This window comes from Lactuca serriola, chromosome 7, assembly GCF_051521515.1.
Source record: "Lactuca serriola cultivar US96UC23 chromosome 7, Lser_US96UC23_V15, whole genome shotgun sequence".
NCBI lineage: Eukaryota > Viridiplantae > Streptophyta > Magnoliopsida > Asterales > Asteraceae > Lactuca > Lactuca serriola.
In genome coordinates, this window is record NC_136414.1 from 22,537,208 (window position 1) to 22,555,007 (window position 17,800).

The window sequence follows — 17,800 nt, forward strand, 5'->3', positions numbered from 1 at the left end:
AGGAAACGAGACTCAAGAAAAAGTAAACACACAGAGAGTTGTTGGCACATAGTAAGCTAGATAATGCAATTGTATATAAATGAGTTCATTTTTTTTATAACATTTACTCACTATTGGAATAATTATTTGTATTTGACATATTGGTGAAATGAATTATCTTTGTTATTTATGGTATTTTATTTTGTATTATGAGATTTTTAATGTATTATTTAATTTGAAAATTAGTAAACCTATAAATAATATTTTTTTTAAACATTTAAAATTATGATACGCAAAAATGTGTGTCATCTTCATTTATGACATGGCCTTTCTTGACAGGGGCTTTCTTGATACGCATTGCGTGTCATTAACACGCGTCGTAAGGTTACGACACACGAATGCGTATTGTCTTCCTTTATGACAGGGCCTTCCTTGATACGCATTGCGTGTCGTAAACGCGCGTCGTCTCTCTTTATGACAAGGCCTTCCTTGACGCGCATTTGCGCGTCGTCTGAGCCTTTTACGACGCGCAATGAGCGTCGTAAAAGGCTGTTTTTCTAGCATGTTTAGTATTTTTTTACACCATATACAATCCTATTTGTTTAACATGTTTACATATATTACTTTTGTGATCGGGTACCATAGGTTAAATGATAATATTTGAAAGGTTTCAACAAATTGGATGATATATATATATATATATATATATATATATATATATATATATATATATATATATATATATATATATAGGGAAAGGATCAAATGAGAACACCTAAAAGGTTGAGAATGCGAGAACAGGTATATTCATTTGTGATTTCATGTATTCATTTGTGGAGAAATGATAAATTTTTATATATATATATATATATATATATATATATATATATATATATATATAGGGAAAGGATCAAATGAGAACACCTAAAAGGTTGAGAATGCGAGAACAGGTATATTCATTTGTGATTTCATGTATTCATTTGTGGAGAAATGATAAATTTTTACGCTCAATCAACATGAATATGATTTTTCTTTTCAATTGAAATTAAAGGCATAAAAATTTATCATTTATCCACAAATGAATACATGGAATCACAAATAAATATACTTTGTTCTCGCGTTCTCAACATTTTTGGTGTTCTCATTTGATCCTACTCCTATATATATATGCTTATGTTATTCTATTCAAAGTAATTATTGTGTTATTGTATGTATAAATACGGGTCAATCAATTTTACTTATTTTAAGAAAGTGATTAATATATATTATTGAATATAATATAATTGAAAAATATCATCTTAATTAATTACAAGGGTAATTTAGTCAAATAATATAGATTAAATAAAGGAAAATTCCATTTTTTAAGGGATTATAGATTCTATTAATTTTAAAAATCCGATTTTACGAATTATAATTCTTTTAATTCGGACATTCTAACAGAATATGTTTATGAGTATATCCAAAAATAAAAATATTCTTGAACCATAAATAATAAAAATATTCTTGAACCTATTTCTTGATCATGAATTTAAAAACTTTTTATAGAATAATAAATTCTTGAACAATCAATTGAAGAATAAAAACAAAAATACATTATTTCTTAGAGAATATGGGTAACAATTGTTAAGAATTACATTTATTGTTAAAGAATAAAACTAAAAAAACTTTCAAAACCGGAAAGAAAACATCAAAATATAACAACGACTAAAACATTCTAAAAGAATATGTTGCTTAGAATCACTTTCACTTTTATGGTCCGATCTTTAAGCATCAACTTCTGTGATTCCAACAGAATTGGAATTCGTGATTCAATTCCAAAAGAATTAGAATTCGTGATTCCATTCCAATAGAATTGGAATCTCACAAATATCATCCATTGAATCATCTACATAAACATAGTTGATACCTTTTCAAAATTCAACATTGTCAAGATCCTGCACTGTCCACATAAATGAAGTGTTAAATCAGGAAAAAAAAACATAAATTGAAATATGAATCAATTCATAAAATGCAACAAAAAATCAAGTTAAAATCAAAACAAATCCTAAATTGTACACTAAAAATCACGTCAAAATCAAATCAAATCAAATTTGAGGTGATCAGATTTTATTTATAATTCCAAGTTAAATGTGCAATGAAAGACCTCCCCTCACCCATCTTTCTCTCGGTGAAGACAGAGAAGCCACATCTCTCCTTCCTGAGGATCATTTTTGTTGCTCCCTTGTTCCTTCATTAATTGATGCTAGAAACTCCTCATTGGTGGTGTTGTTTTCTCTAACTGAACAAGGAGGCAGTAGCCTCATGATTTATTCCCTCACATGTTCCTGTCGATCACCATAGGGACAACCCTTCTCACCTCTAGTGGTTGCCTCTCCACTTGTCAAATATTGAAACCAAGCACCTTACATTCTATTAATTCATGTCAAAAAAAGAAGAAGAAAATCAGAAGCAACATGGAGGCTGCCGAAGAAGCCCCTATCCGCTCACCTCTTTCCACCATCGACGAGCAACAGACCCTTTTCCCTCACACCTTTTCCTTCCTTCCCCATCAACCATCGCTTCTGCCTACCTCCTTCCAAACCTTCTTTTGACCTCCTCCTCCTCTCACCTCACAGTCGGACAAGAGGGAACAAAAGCTCGTTGCTTCTTCCCTTCGTTGCTTCAGTCTCTTCGACCCCAGAGACGCTTCCTTAGCCTGCAATCGATCGACATCCATTGGACCTTGCAGCCGCTTCGTGCTTTCCTTCTCACCTTCATCCATGTACAAATACATGTGTCAACGCCCATGAAATCAGAAATCAAGAAATCGGACTTTCTTTCCCCTTCTTTCTTCATTCGAGCCCTAACTATGTGCGGGTGTGTGTGTATCATTACTCTTAAATCAGAATTGTAGAAGAACATGTATAGGCGATAATGGATTGGAATTTTTTTTGAAGATGGCGAAGAGATGAATGGAATAATAGCCGGTGTTCAGTCAAGATCCAAACTTTGGATCATGGTGGCTGAAAGCTTTCGATCGAATCCTACGAGGGTTTTTCAAAGTGACATCGGTGGTAATTAAAAAGGGGATAAATTAGGTTAAAATCAACTAACATAATTATAGGAAAGTATTTGGGGAAGTTGTTTATAAAATTACCTAATTACCCTTATTTATTTATTTAATTATTTATTTATATTTTAAATTTTGATTGGCCCACATTTATGCATACAATAACACAATAAATACTTTAAACACCTGGACCTAGCTCTCTCTCTCTCTCTCTCTCTTTATATATATATATATATATATATATATATATATATATATATATATATATATATATATAGGATAAAGTTCAATAGAGAACCATTATTAATCAAGGAACCAAGAAACCAATCTAAAACGTCGAAATTTAAAGTGATCAACGACAAATGAATGGTTGTAGATTTTTACAATGAATGCACATGCAACAGATTATAACAAAACACTTCCTTTTTTAGTTTAATTTTTTTAGGTTATGTTTTTTATCGAAAAAAACGAATATATACCATTGTTCGTGATTTTCGTCCTCTTTCCATAGAGATCGATATTGATATATAAAAAATAATTTTTTTTACAAAAAACCCACTTTATTTTCTTTGTTTGTTGAAAAGTTAAGATCTATTTTTTTGTAGAAAAAAATTAATAAATATATTAAAATTCATATATTTTGGTACTCTTTAAACATACATTCGTATTGATGTTAATTTTTTTTTGAAAATTCAGTTCAAATTCATATTGTGAATAATAGTAAGTCAGCTTCACAATGTGAATAAATCAATTGGTTGATTTTACAAAACTATTTTATGAGTAATGAAAATAGTAAGTCAAATTCACATTGTGAATGTTACAAATTGAAATATTTACAATGTGAATGTGAATCGATCGAGTTTTTTTAATCGGTATTGATGTTTATTAATAGAGTACAACAAATTAATATTTTTTGGTATAATTAGTTTTTTGAATAAAAATAAACTTAAATATTGAAAAAAATAACAAAATGAAGTGAACTTTTTTTTGAAAAAAAGTTCGTTTTTTATATATCAATATGGATATCTATGGTAAGAGAACGAAAAACTGTGAACAACGGTATATTCGATTTTTTTTTTCAATAAAAATATGGTCTAAAAAATATTTAAATGAAAAAAAGAGATGGGCTTTTTTGGTAGAATCTGGTGTGTGTGTGTGTGTGTCCAATGTATAAATGTATATCTATTTCATTGGCTGTTGATCATTATGATTTCCGATTGGTTCCTTGTTAATTATATATATATATATATATATATATATATATATATATATATATATCAATTCACTTGAGATTTTTTAAAAAAATAGAGATCTTGAGATTCAACTTTAACCACATATTTTTCATTTTTCGCTCTAATGCTCCAACATAACAGCAACGGGGTATGCCTAATCTTAAATGATTATATGGTCGAGAAGTATAATAATAAATGATTATACATATATGTATGTTCATAGATTGAGTAATCAGATATGATTATGGTGGTTGGTGGCAGATGAAGTGTTGGTTGTAGAGGTGACGGTGGGGTCGATTGGTGGCAATGGTGGTGATTGTGGTGGTGGGGGAAAAGGAATGGACGACACTGAATAAACATTTATGATTATAACTCTCCCGCAGTGCTAGAGTGTCAGAGTAGAAAATGAGAAATATGTGGCTGAGGTTGAATATTGAAATCTCTATTTTTTACGAAATCTCAATGAAACCTCTCTCTCTCTCTCTATCTATATGTATTTATATATATATATATATATATATATATATATATATATATATATGTGTGTGTGTGTGTGTGTGTGTGTGGAGGATAGAGCCCTTGTGTTTCTAGAGTATGGCTACGAGTAGGGATGAGCAAAAGGACCGGGGAACCGGCCGGAACCGGTCCCGGTCCCGGAACCGGCACCCGATGGAACCGGTCGGGCCGGGACCTATACTCTAATTTCGTGATTTTTTGGAACCGGGACCCGGTAAGAACCGACTGTTGGAACCGGCCCAAAACCGGGAACCGGCCCGGCTAGAAAAAAACCCACTTGGTTGGCTGTCGCTTGGACTTCGTCTTGATGTAGTCGGACGTAACAAAAAAAAATCCATCGTGAATTCAAGTTCAACTGTGAACCATTCTCCTGCCCTCACCTTTTATGCAACAACCCAACTTCTGTTTTCTTTCTTCAGCCTCCAATGTGGGAGCAGGTTCACATCATCTATTGTAGTGTTCCATTAGTTCCCCTTTCCTCTGGGCAAAAGGCACAGCCAAATGGCAGTTATATAATTGCATTATTTCAAGTGTGTCTGGGCCTGTTAGATCAATACGGTCTCTCCCTCTTAAGAGAATTGTAATCTTTGATTGTGGTAAATGGGAGAAGTCCATTCCAAAATTGAAGATTAAGACAAAGTTGATGCATGCTTCTGAATTACAATGTTTTCTTTGGATAAAATAAATAGTCATAATCAAATTCCACATAATATGCTTATTTGTTCTGTAGTAGTATTACCGATGTCAAGTTATAGATGCAGTGTATAACAGGAACAGTAGTGCGATCAGGAAACGTGATAAAAGTGATCACCATCTTACTAATTGAGCAGGATCTGTTATACTATATATATGCCTTCCGAACACAGGAAAAGCTTGCTTCCTATCTTACTAATGAAAGGCCAATATATAGGTTTTAAACTTACATTGGAGCTACGGGTGTGCCAAGGCTAAAAAACAATTCCAACCTCTTCTTTGGAATGTTGGATCCTAGTTCGAATAAACTGATAGACTAGTATTAGACATAACAAGGTAAGAAGTAAAGTCTTCCATTCAAAACTATTAAAAGTAGTTTTAGACTATTAAAAGTAGTTTTAGCCGGTTCCAAACTCGAAAAACCGGCAAAAACCAGACCCGGAACCGGAACCGGTAGAACTGGAACCGGTAGAACCGCCGGGCCGGTTCGGTTCTTCATTTTGGCCGAAGCCGGTTCCCCGGTCCGGTTCGGTTTGGGCCGGTTCCGGCCGGTTCGGTTCTTTTGCTCATCCCTAGCTACGAGGCTCCGTTTTAGGCCTGCTACTAGTCAAATCGAAGCTTGGAATAAGGAGCACGCCGTAACAAGTTCCCGAAGGGGACAAACCCATTTTTGTGTCCAAAATCATTTTCTAAATGGAGTTGTGAACATTTTTGCTATTTTTTCATAATTTTTGGGTTTTGTTTTTGGCCCATGGACCTTTAGGGTTACATTTTAAGTTATGTTTCTTATTTATCTATTGCTGATGTAATTTGCATGGGCTATGATCAATTTTATGAACTTCCAATTTTTCTCCCAAAATTCTATGTTGAACCAGATTTCGAAGCCAATTTCAAGGTATTCCTATCAAGGTGGTTTTGAATTTATTGTCCAAGTATTCAGAATTAACATGTTCAATATCGTTTATCTTTGTCTATTTTTTGTGCGCGGCATCAATATGTTTCAATTTGTTGAACCTCCTCCACAACTACGTACCACAACACTTGTGACCACAACCTTTCCCATCTCTATCACTATCATCAGTTTCATCACCTCCACATCCACCACCAAAACAAACGTCATTACTATTCATAAGTGGGTCTAAGCCCTTTAAAGTTTAAAGCGTTTTCAAATCATAAAGAAAAGAAAACGAACAATTTGAATATATAGTCTCGGGCTGTCGGCCATTTTACAACTGATGGTAGCTGGGTTGCTAAAACGTGTTCGTCTAGAATTTATTGGACGTCATGACGAAAACTGCCCCAACTTTTTTCCTCTCGTGTATCAACACTTGTAATGTGTCGATAAATAAATAATAAAAAATATATATATGTCTCAGATAGAAGAAAACCATCTCATTGTTTTGTGGGCCAAAGAATCTTTTCCATTTGATACGAAACACAGAAAAGGACGATCACATTTAAACATGAGTTTTTTTTATACATACAATCCAATACACAACATACACACACAAGGACTCTCTGAAACCAGATTGTGTTAATTTCTAGCAATGGAATTACAGATTTTGATAACAGTATTGTTGTTCTTGTTGTTAGTTTTATTTCCTATCTTTTTCCTTTTTCGAGGTAAGAAATATCCGGATCGACTCCCACCCGGTTCTTTGGGATTACCGGTAATAGGGCAAAGCCTCGACCTTTTGAAGGCCTTGAAAGCCGATAAGGTCGATAAATGGTTTCAAGAAGGAATAACAAAACACGGGCCTATTTGGAAAGCCAGTCTTTTTGGATACCCGACAGTTGTTTTACATGGTCCGATTGCAAATAAGTTCATCTACACCTGTGATGGGAACATACTCACCAACACACAACCACCATCAATTAGTAGAATCTTGGGTTCTAAAAATATCATCGAGTTGGCTGGCCATGATCATAAACGAGTTAGAGCGGCTCTCACTTCGTTTCTAAAGCTTGACGTGTTGAAGCAATATGCTGCAAAAGTCGATGAAGAAATCCAACACCACCTTCAAACGCATTGGCATGGTCAACATGAGGTTCAGGTATACGAAATACTAAATTTCTTCTTCCTAAGATAATTGTATTTTTTTTAGCATATTCTTGTTCATGTTAATCCAACATAATTTAATTAAATATAGACATGTTTGTGCTGGAAAGTCACCTGCACAGGATCAAAACAATTAAACAAACTCTCTAAGTCTTCGTAGCAACGTGGATTCAATCCAACATGACATGACCATGTCTTTTGCTACAAGTTTTGACTCCACTGACCCATAACATATATAACCGGACTTGACCCATCAAGATTACCCAACAATTTGTAAATGCTATATACTCAACCAATTACTATTCTGAATTCGAACTATAATATACTTTAGGCAAACTGGATACACCGATACAATGTTCATTAAAAGTGCATGTGAAACCCGTTGACAAGTGATGAAAATTCTTAAACTTATATTAGTTACATTATTTTCGTTTTATTGATGCACAATTTCACAAATATAAGTGAGTGTTTGGTTGTGTGTATGAAACTTATTATGTAAGAGTTAGCTTGGATAATCAATTTTATACCTTATGTAATTATATAATATTAATATGAGCTATATTAATTTCATTATTTTTGTTTTATTCATGTACAGTTTCATAGTACGAGTGTGTGGATGTGTGTTATGAAACTTATTATGTAGGAGTCAGTTTGGATATTCAATTTCATACCTTGTTTAAAATATGTTTCATGCACCACCTTAATTTCTCATAGTTAATAATTTTATTAGGAAGAAACAATAACTTTTGTATTTATAGATAACTAGTTTAAATAAAGACTACTAATTAAAAGAATATTATTATAGTGTTGAAATGTCATGTTTTAAATCTAAAATTTTCAACAATGTATCTTGTTTTGTTCATTTAATCTATTTTTTAACATTATTTGGTACAACATTGTAGGTGCAACCCTTAATTAAGACATTAACCTTCAACGTCATTTGCTCGCTTCTCTTTGGGATTGAAAGAGGGCCTAAAAGAGATAAACTCCTACCACATTTCCAGCACATGATTGAAGGTGTGCTAGCAATTCCAATTAATCTGCCGTTGACTCAATTCAATCGTGGGATTATAGCAAGAACGAAACTAGTACCAATGCTTATAGATATTATACGTGAGAAAAGGGAAGCACTTCAAGAACAAAAACAACAAGCTAACCCTCACGACAAAGATCTTATCACTTCGTTGATTAGCATTCATGATGATGATGGATCACCAACGATGTCTGATGAGGAGATCATCGACAACATCATCGTCGTGATGGTTGCAGGATATGATACAACCTCAGTTCTCCTCACGTTTTTGGTTAAACTTTTGGCTAACAATGAATCTGTCTACTCAGCCATAGTTTGTGGTAAAGCATCTTATCCACATTTCTATCGTAATCATTATAATAATATGTTAAAATGTAAGTGTTTTTGTCATTAAATTGCCCTAACACCAATAGACAAAATTAAGATCCCACCTCATGTAAATTGTAATTATGTTGAACTGAATGAGTTCACAAAACTGAATTTTTAGAACAAGAAGAAATTGCTAAAAGTAAAGCACCAGGGGAAGCATTGGCATGGGAAGACCTTACCAAGATGAAGTACTCATGGAGAGTAGCATCCGAGATGTTGAGGATAAATCCTCCTGTGGCTTTGGCCTTCCGAAGAGCGATGCAAGATATTGAGTATGGAGGATTCATAATTCCTAAAGGATGGCAAGTACGTGATCAACCAATAAAGACTTGAATACAAAATATCATAATAGCTTAAATTAACGTTGATTTGGTTTTGTGTTTTAATTTCCAGGTGTTGTTGTCTTCGTCCATGACACACATGGACAATGACATCTTCCAAAACCCGACATTGTTTGATCCAACTCGTTTTGAGAAGCATTCACCGCAGCCACCACCTTTTAGTTTTGTAGCATTTGGAGCAGGGCCAAGGATGTGTCCCGGTATAGAGCTAGCGAAAATGGAAACTTTAGCTATGATTCATCGCTTGGTGACACAGTTCACGTGGGAGCTTCTTAAGGAAGATGAATGCTTTGTGAGAAATCCAATGCCAGAATTCAATCAAGGATTGTTCGTTAGGATCACACCCATAAAAGCAACTTTTGTGTCATCTAAAGCATCATTGTAGGCAAGATTTAGGCCAATAGCTTCTTAAGGTCATCAAAATTCATTCAATTCTATGAAGTTTAATGGAATGAATGCCAACTTGGTATCATGTTATGGTTGAATTTAATTCAATATTGATATCATGTTATAGTTGATTTTAATCCATTGAATGTAAAATATGAATGTCAACCATCTATTTCACCTAATTCGATCATTCAACTAAATCTTGTGTAGGTGATGCTCTAAGACAAACTACAATTGTCCAAACCAATATGTAGTGAGCAAAACTTGCAATATTTGCGAGTCCATGAACTCATTTGTTAATATTTTACCATAGAAGATGACATTAAAATTATTTTTAAAAAAATGACAAATAAAAGAAGTTGAAGAAGATGTAATATGGCAAAATGGTCCCTAAGAAATTAGTGTGCAAAACATGTAAACAAGTATAGATGATTAAATAACTATTTGATTTATAGTATTTGTAAATAGGAAAAAAAAACTCATAAAGTGAAATCTAACTTATCCATTTTTAATATTGACAATTAAATGAACCGATGATCACTTGGTTATTGATACGTTTGAGGTTTAAGATAATACAAAATTACAAAAATAGTCTGTGTTTTGATAAAATTATATGGTTTTGGTTAAAAAAGTTTTGATGGTGTATTAATCGTTCAAAATTAAATTTTTTTTATTGCTTTTGCTCATTCTCCACTTAAAAAGATAATTGACAAAACTTCAAAAATGGTTCTGTGGTTTTCAAAAATATTAAGTTTAGTACCTAAGTTCAAAAAGTCTCACAGATGGTCCATGTGGTTTCAAAACTTTTAACAAATGGTCCTTTTCGCTAACTCCGTTAGCTTTTGGCCGTTAAGTGAAGGACATTTCTGTCATTTCACTACCACAGGGACCATTTATGAAGTTTTTGCCTTATTTAAAAAAAAGAAAAAAAATATAATTATTTAATATTAAAGGGTCCCAACCCCCCCCCCCCCCCCTCTCTCTTGTACGTCTTCTTCCTAAACAGATCAAGATTCAAATTCCAAATCAAATTTCCACAAGCTTGATTTCATTTGGGTTTTGAATCTCGTTATCAATTAAACCTCAAATTCCAAATCAGATATGGATTCAAAGCTCTGTTTCGTGTTTTAATTGAATCGAAATCTCTCTATTTCTTTTCCCTGCTCCGGTTGAGCCTAATCTGCATCTTTATCGGACAAAGAAGACTCCCATTATTCCAATCTGAGCTCCAGCTTTTCCGATTCACCCTTTTCCCTTTCTTTTCTTCCACGAACAATCACCACCACCATTTATATGTTATTTCCGACCAACAGCTACCCTCCCCTGCCCCCATCTGATATGTCTTCTCCGACATATCAGAAAGAAAAGATGCACGAATGGGAAAAAACGATTCCGAACAAAATTCACTCAAGATCAGAAAGAAAAGATGCACGAATTAGCTGAACGAGTCGTATGGAAGATGCAGAAGAGAGATGAAGACTTAATAATCGGATTCTGCAACGAAATTGGGGCCGATAAAAGGGTTTTCAAAGTCTGGATGCATAACAACAAGATGACGTTCGACGTCAAGAAAGATTCCGGCAACCACAACAACGACAATGGATCTCTCGGCGGTGGAATTGATTTCTTAACAAATAGAAATAACCACCACGAACAATTGAAATGTCTTCCTTCGTATGTTTGCAGATTTCTGAGTAGATTTCAGGGGGATAAGTGATTTATTGGTGATAGATTTGAGTTTTGGTTTGTTGATTATTGATTTGTGTTCTCTTAGGGTTGAGAATCGGGAATGAGGGTTGCGATTTCAAGGAAGGAAGACGATAGAGAGAGAGAGAGGGGTGGGACCCTTTAATATTAAATAATTATATTTTTTTCTTTTTTTTTAAATAAGGCAAAAACTTCATAAATAGTCCCTGTGGTAGTGAAATGACAGAAATACCCTTCACTTAACGGCCAAAAGCTAACGGAGTTAGTTAAAAGGACCATTTGTTAAAAGTTTTGAAACCACAGGGACCATCTGTGAGGTTTTTTGAACTTAGGGACTAAACTTGATATTTTTGGAAACCACAGAGACCATTTTTGAAGTTTTGTCAAGATAATTATACCCCTCATATTTGTTTTTTATTTTTTTATTTTTATATTCATTTTAATAATTTTAAGTAATTAAAAGTTAAAGAATCTCTCTCTCTCTCTCTCTCTCTCTCTCTCTCTCCACCAGCACCACTAGACACAACCCATCTATTCGTACATCAAGGAAAGAGCGGCGACAACCATAGCTTGATTAGCTTCGGTGGAAGGAAGGGACAGTGGTGGGTCTCCTTCTCAGATTTAAAAACCCAGGTCTCGTTGGTATCAATACTAGAGCTTAGTTTTACTTCACACTATCAAAGAACACATTCATATTTCATACCAGTAATCCAACCTCTAGAGTAGCAATTTCAATGGAATTTCTCTCAAACCCAGTTCCATATCAGTAATCTTAAGCATATATCTTCTTCTTCTTCTTTGCATCTATGTCTACAATCAACATAATCAGAGGAAAAAGACGAAGACAAAGAAGCATGTCCAATTGCTGGAACCATGTTCAATAAGCTTCTTAACTTCAATAGATTGAATGATTACATGACTGACCTTGCTACAAAACACAAAACTTCTCGATTGATTAAAAACCAAAGATCGAAGATGTATCCAACGTTCTTACATTTCTTCAATAATCTGAACATGGATTTGTTGTCCCTGAACGCTAATCCATGTTCTGCAAACGCTAGCTCCAATGAATGTTTTTATAAAGACACTAGATAATTTAAGCTTTTAAGCTCAAATAAGCTTAATTAATCAATTTATACTAATATTTTTTTTTCTGTCTATAACATTTTGATTTCTAAACTATATTTTAATATAATTAAATAGAACGTTGTGGTATTTCCATTATTTCTAAACTATGTTTCAATATCATTATAAATTGAATTTCATATACCATATATCATGTCATTAATCTTTTTTAAGACTTAGTATCCGGTGAGAAGGAGTTCTTAAGTCAAGTTGTGAGAAGCAAATTTATTTTATACTCTCTCCGTCTCAATATTATAGTCCATCTTTCTTTTTTGGTTTGTTCCAAAATAATAGTTCATTTCTAAAAATAAATAGATTTTTTATCAAAATACTCTCTCATTATTACTTAATCAACTAAGCATTTAATGAAACATTAAATACAAAGTAAAGACAAAATTGTCATTTTATTTTATAAAGTTATTGGTAATTAATGTTTCCTTAATCTATGTGTTTTTTGGTCTGTAGACAAGGAGGAAGTATTTATTTTTAGAACAAACAAATGGATTAAAAGGATAAAAAAAACAACAAATTATTAAGAAAAAGACAAACATGAACATACGTCACTTTTATTTTTATTTTTTTAGATGATTTATTTTTTTGTCAAAATAATGAATCAAAAGTTTTATCCAAAAAAAAAAAAGAATCATAAAAAGGTTTTTCCGTTTTATTTTACTTAAGAACTCATGTTATTTTATCATTATGATTTAATGATCCAATGTGTTGGTTAGCAAAAAGGAATGCAAATATTTAATGGATTTGTTCGTACAAAAAATAGAAAAATCATTTAATACAAACCTCCATCCTCATTACTTATGTTTTATATTTAATAATAAAATTAAATAATAAGAACTGAAAATTTAAATTGTTTATACCGAAGATGGAAGAAACCAAACTGAAATATAAAGTAAAACTAATAAGAAAAACCTTTGTAATTGAAAAAAAAAAGCAAATTATATGTCTATAATGAAGTTGGAAAAAACTAAACTTAAGTATAAAACTAATAACCGAAACCATTGAGATTGAAAAAATGGAAAATGTAATAACAAAAACTAACATAGTTGAAAAGCGCTTATTGTCGAAAAACTATAACACTAATAATAAAATAATAATGCATGTTAAAAAAACAATAAAACTATTTTTTTTTTCTTGAAAGATAACTCCTATTCTATTTCTAATCCACATATGTCATAAGTGGATATTTCATCGGTGGTGGTATGTATACGATCACATGATAATTTTTTAATCTTCATCATGTTCAATCGATAAAAATAATATTATGCGGCTATGCACCAACTAGAAAGTATGTGTCGAAAAGAACTATCTAACACAAAATTGTTCAACAAAAGGCCGAAAGGAGTTATGTGTCACCAAAAGGAAACAAATTACCGTATGAAAATTGGCCGCTGAGAAAAACTATCTGACGCCGCTGCATCGTACGAGTACCCTACTAGTGTGTGTATGTGTGTGTGTGTGTATATATATATATATATATATATATATATATATATATATATATATATATATATATATATATCAAAACCAATCCTAATTAAGAATTAGGGTTAACCAAAATCAAAGGTCCATTACATACTTTCTCTCTCTAGGGTAAAATACCATTTTACCCTTCCAAGACTAGACCCCACCCAAACACGGCCCAAGACCCTAAAATGACCCATTTCATCTTCTAGGAGTTTGTCGTGCAGATTCCTTCACTACGCCATGTGTACTGAGTTTCCACAGAAAATGGGGCAGGGACATGTTACACGCTGCATACCCCAAGGTTATGCCATGCGTAAGTCCCTGCTTCATAAACTTCCTCATTAAGGCCTTAATTCTTAAAGACTAAACATCCAACTTACATATCTTAATCTAAGGGATGTCCTAACTGATAAAGTCATCGACTTTAAGCTTTTGCATGGCTTAATAAAGCATAAAATCAAGCCCTAGATCCAAAATAAACTCCAAGGTCTAAGATCTCATGCATAGAAGAATGAGAGTGTCAAAGTTCCCATTTTCATGACTACATACGTCCATATTAGGCTAAAAATGATGCTTTAGAGTTATAGAGTAGCTCATACTCACAAGAATCAAACTATGGGACCAAAAGCATGCAAATCTTTAAGCTAACCTAGATCTAAACCAAGCAATCATAAAGGTTCAAGCCTCAAGCTCACCAAGATTTTTCCAATGGATTCCTTCTTTTTAAAAAACACACAAATACTCACTTAAAATGCTCAAGATCCTCGCAAAGTAGCTAGGGTTTCTAAATGATTGCTTTGGGATGTGGAGGTTGGAGATAAGGGAGGCCTCAAGGACTTAAGGTCCTTTAAATAGAGTCTAAACCCTAAAAATTAGGGTTTGAACACTGCGACTCTACGTCCAGGTACGCCTAACGTAGATCACTAAATGCTCGCGTCCCATTTCTCATGCTATGCCATGCGTAACAGTAAGTTACGCTCCGCGTAAGGACCAATTTTGCAATAATTAAAAATCTGAAAGGTTTAAATTGAAAATACCTAAAATACGGGTGTTACAATTCTCCCTCACTTGAATCAGACTTTGCCCTCGAAGTCTGATGCCACGAATAATTTTGGATAGTGCTCTTTCATCTCTTCCTCGGGTTCCCATGTCCACTCTGAACCTTTCCAGTGCTGCCATTACAGCTTCACCAAACTCACCACCTTGTTTTGCAGAGCCTTGGTCTTCCTATCGAGGATCACAAACGGTCATTTTATATAGTTTAGGCGTTCGTCCACCTGTATATCCTCCAATGGCACAACTATAGAGTCATCAATCAAACACTTCCACAACCGAGAGATGTGAAAAATGTTGTGAATTTGACTGAGCTCATCGAGTAGATCTAAACAATATGCAACCCTACCTACCTGTGAAATAACCTTGAAAGGAACAATATATTTGGGGCCCAGCTTGCCCCGCTTCCTGAACCGAATGACACCTTTCCAAGGTAACACCTTCAGGAGTACCATGTCACCAACCTAGAACTCGAGATCAGATCGCCGCTAATCCGCATAGCTCTTCTACTGACTCTATGCAGTCTGCAATCTCCCGCACACTTGCTGAATCAACTCGGTAGTCCGGAGCTCCACCTCCATGCTACCCATGACTCGTTGACTGACCTTGATATGTGCATATTTGGTCATATATTTTGTCTAATATCTTAATACTTTTTGGCTATTTTTTCTCGATTATTGAACAAAAGGTACTTAATTATGTTTAAATTGTATTTTCAGCCTAAAAGACATGCTCGAGTTAAAAAGGAAGCGGGATTAGCAATCGGAAGCTCGGGAATTGAAGAAAGAAGAAATTAAGCTAAAAAGGTGAAGGACTCAGCGAGTTGGTCCTCAACTCGTCGAGTAGATATGAATATTCGCGAACAAATCAAGACTTGCCGTACACGGGTTTTAAGTGATGGACTCGTGGAGTCGGTCTATGGACTCGACGAGTTGCCCCTGTTTTCAGAAAACTGTATAAAGGGCACTAATTCCCGAGACAAGGAACTTTTCTGGATCTTTTTGGCGACTAAATTGCGATTGGAAGTGTTGCTGAAGCTCTGGAATTCAAAGAACAACCTTAGAGACCAATTTGGAAGAGATCGAAAGGCAAAACACATTCTCTTTTCTTAATCTATTGTTTACATTATGTATTTATCATTGGATTTCATTTTTGAGATTTTAGCTGCTATAGATATGAGCTAAAAACTCATCACTTCTGTTTAGGGTAGATTATCTTGTTAATATGGATTGATTTTATGATATGGATTATTTGATTTGGTGAATTTTTTTTGTTAAGCTTGTTAAAGATCCTTATGTGTTGACAATAACTATTTTCTGTTAATTATCAAGTCTATTAAGTTGCATGAACATCCTCTTAATTGCTTGTTTCATATGATTTATGTGAAAACAATATTATATGCATGGTATTAGTGAATATGAACCTAGGATTAATTAGAAAATAGGTAAGTTAATGTGTGAGCTTGTGTGATGAACAACCATACAAGATGTTGATTGAATTAGTAATTTAATTAGCTACAACTACAAGTCTTACTTAACCCGAATTAAAATACTAGGAAATTCATTAGTTTAACCAATTGGCCATTGTTTGAATTAATTTGTTTTCTAAGGATTAGTAATAGTAAACATGAATCTAATCACATTAATCGGTAGCCAGTGATAAAATAATCCATTGCACTTGCCATAAAATCAACCATAGAAACAAGTGAGTCGAACTTGAACATAAGTCTCTTTTATTATTGAATCTAATTACTACTTATTTTCTTTAGTTGTTAGTTATCTTAGGTTGAGTGTTAGTTCATTGTTTAAGTTTATAGTCTTGCAAAACTAGAGAAAACCCTTCTTTTTATTGCTTGTTTTCATTTAGATAATTCTAGTAGTTAGTTTAATTGTTACCTTTCCCTGTATTCGATACCCTGCTTGCTTGAACTATATTGCTAAATGATAGGTACACTGCATTTCCTGTATCTATTTGTGTTTGAAGTAGTGGGATTAAAAACTAGTGCATTTTACACACATCATACCTCTCCCTAACAAATCGGGGTCCAACACTTCCTCCCGTAGAACAACTCAAAAGGAGGTCGATCAATATTAGCGTGATAAATGTTGTTGTAAGAAAACTCAGCCAAGGGGAGACAGTATCCCATCTATCATCATAATCCAACATGCATCCCCGAAGCATATCCTATAAAGTTTGGATAATCCGCTCACTTTGTACATCTGTTTGTGGATGAAATCCGCGTTGAAGTGTAGTCGAGTACCCAGCTCCTTGTGGAATCTCTTCCAGATTCTAGAAGTAAAGCGTACATCCCGATTTGAGACCACTGATACCAGAACCCCATTCTGTGCCACAACCTCACAGATATAAACGTTTGCCAATTTCTCCACATATATGCTCTCTTGAATGGGGATCAAATGCATACTCTTGGTCAACTGATCCACAATGACCCAAATTGAATCCATCCCTAATGCTGTCCGTGGTAGCTTCGTGATGAAATCCAGCGTGATCTCTTATCATTTCCAGATGGGAACACCCAACGGCTCCATCTTTTCGTGAGGTCTCTAATGCTCGACCTTGATTTTCTTGCAAGTCAAGCCCTTCTCCACATACCAGGCTACATCCCGCTTCATTCAGGGCCACTAATAATCAAGTCGGAGGTCTCTATACATCTTAGTCATACTTAGATGAATAGAAAACTTTGAATTATACGTCTCCTCCATCAGAATATGGTATGAACCACCCAAACATGGAACCTAAATCCTCCAATGTAAAGTCAAC

The 17,800-nt window shown here is 33.9% G+C and overlaps 1 protein-coding gene across 1 annotated transcript; it reads left to right on the plus strand.

The window, feature by feature from the left end:
* The first annotated feature begins 6,944 nt into the window (after positions 1-6,944).
* Positions 6,945-9,830, plus strand: LOC145062044 (cytochrome P450 716B1-like). The gene is made up of 4 exons (XM_079009657.1): positions 6,945-7,523; positions 8,431-8,881; positions 9,049-9,236; positions 9,324-9,830. Exons 1-4 carry the CDS (start codon positions 7,017-7,019, stop codon positions 9,654-9,656), a joined length of 1,479 nt encoding a protein of 492 aa, XP_078865783.1. The 5' UTR covers positions 6,945-7,016; the 3' UTR covers positions 9,657-9,830.
* The last annotated feature ends 7,970 nt before the right edge of the window (positions 9,831-17,800 follow it).

Excerpts from the sequence above, each read along its gene's own strand:
- LOC145062044 (XM_079009657.1), top strand. The coding sequence starts at position 7,017 with ATGGAATTACAGATTTTGATAACAGTATTGTTGTTCTTGTTGTTAGTT. Across the intron at positions 7,524-8,430 it reads ATGGTCAACATGAGGTTCAG|GTGCAACCCTTAATTAAGAC; the intron begins GTATACGAAATA and ends ACAACATTGTAG. Across the intron at positions 9,237-9,323 it reads TAATTCCTAAAGGATGGCAA|GTGTTGTTGTCTTCGTCCAT; the intron begins GTACGTGATCAA and ends TTTAATTTCCAG.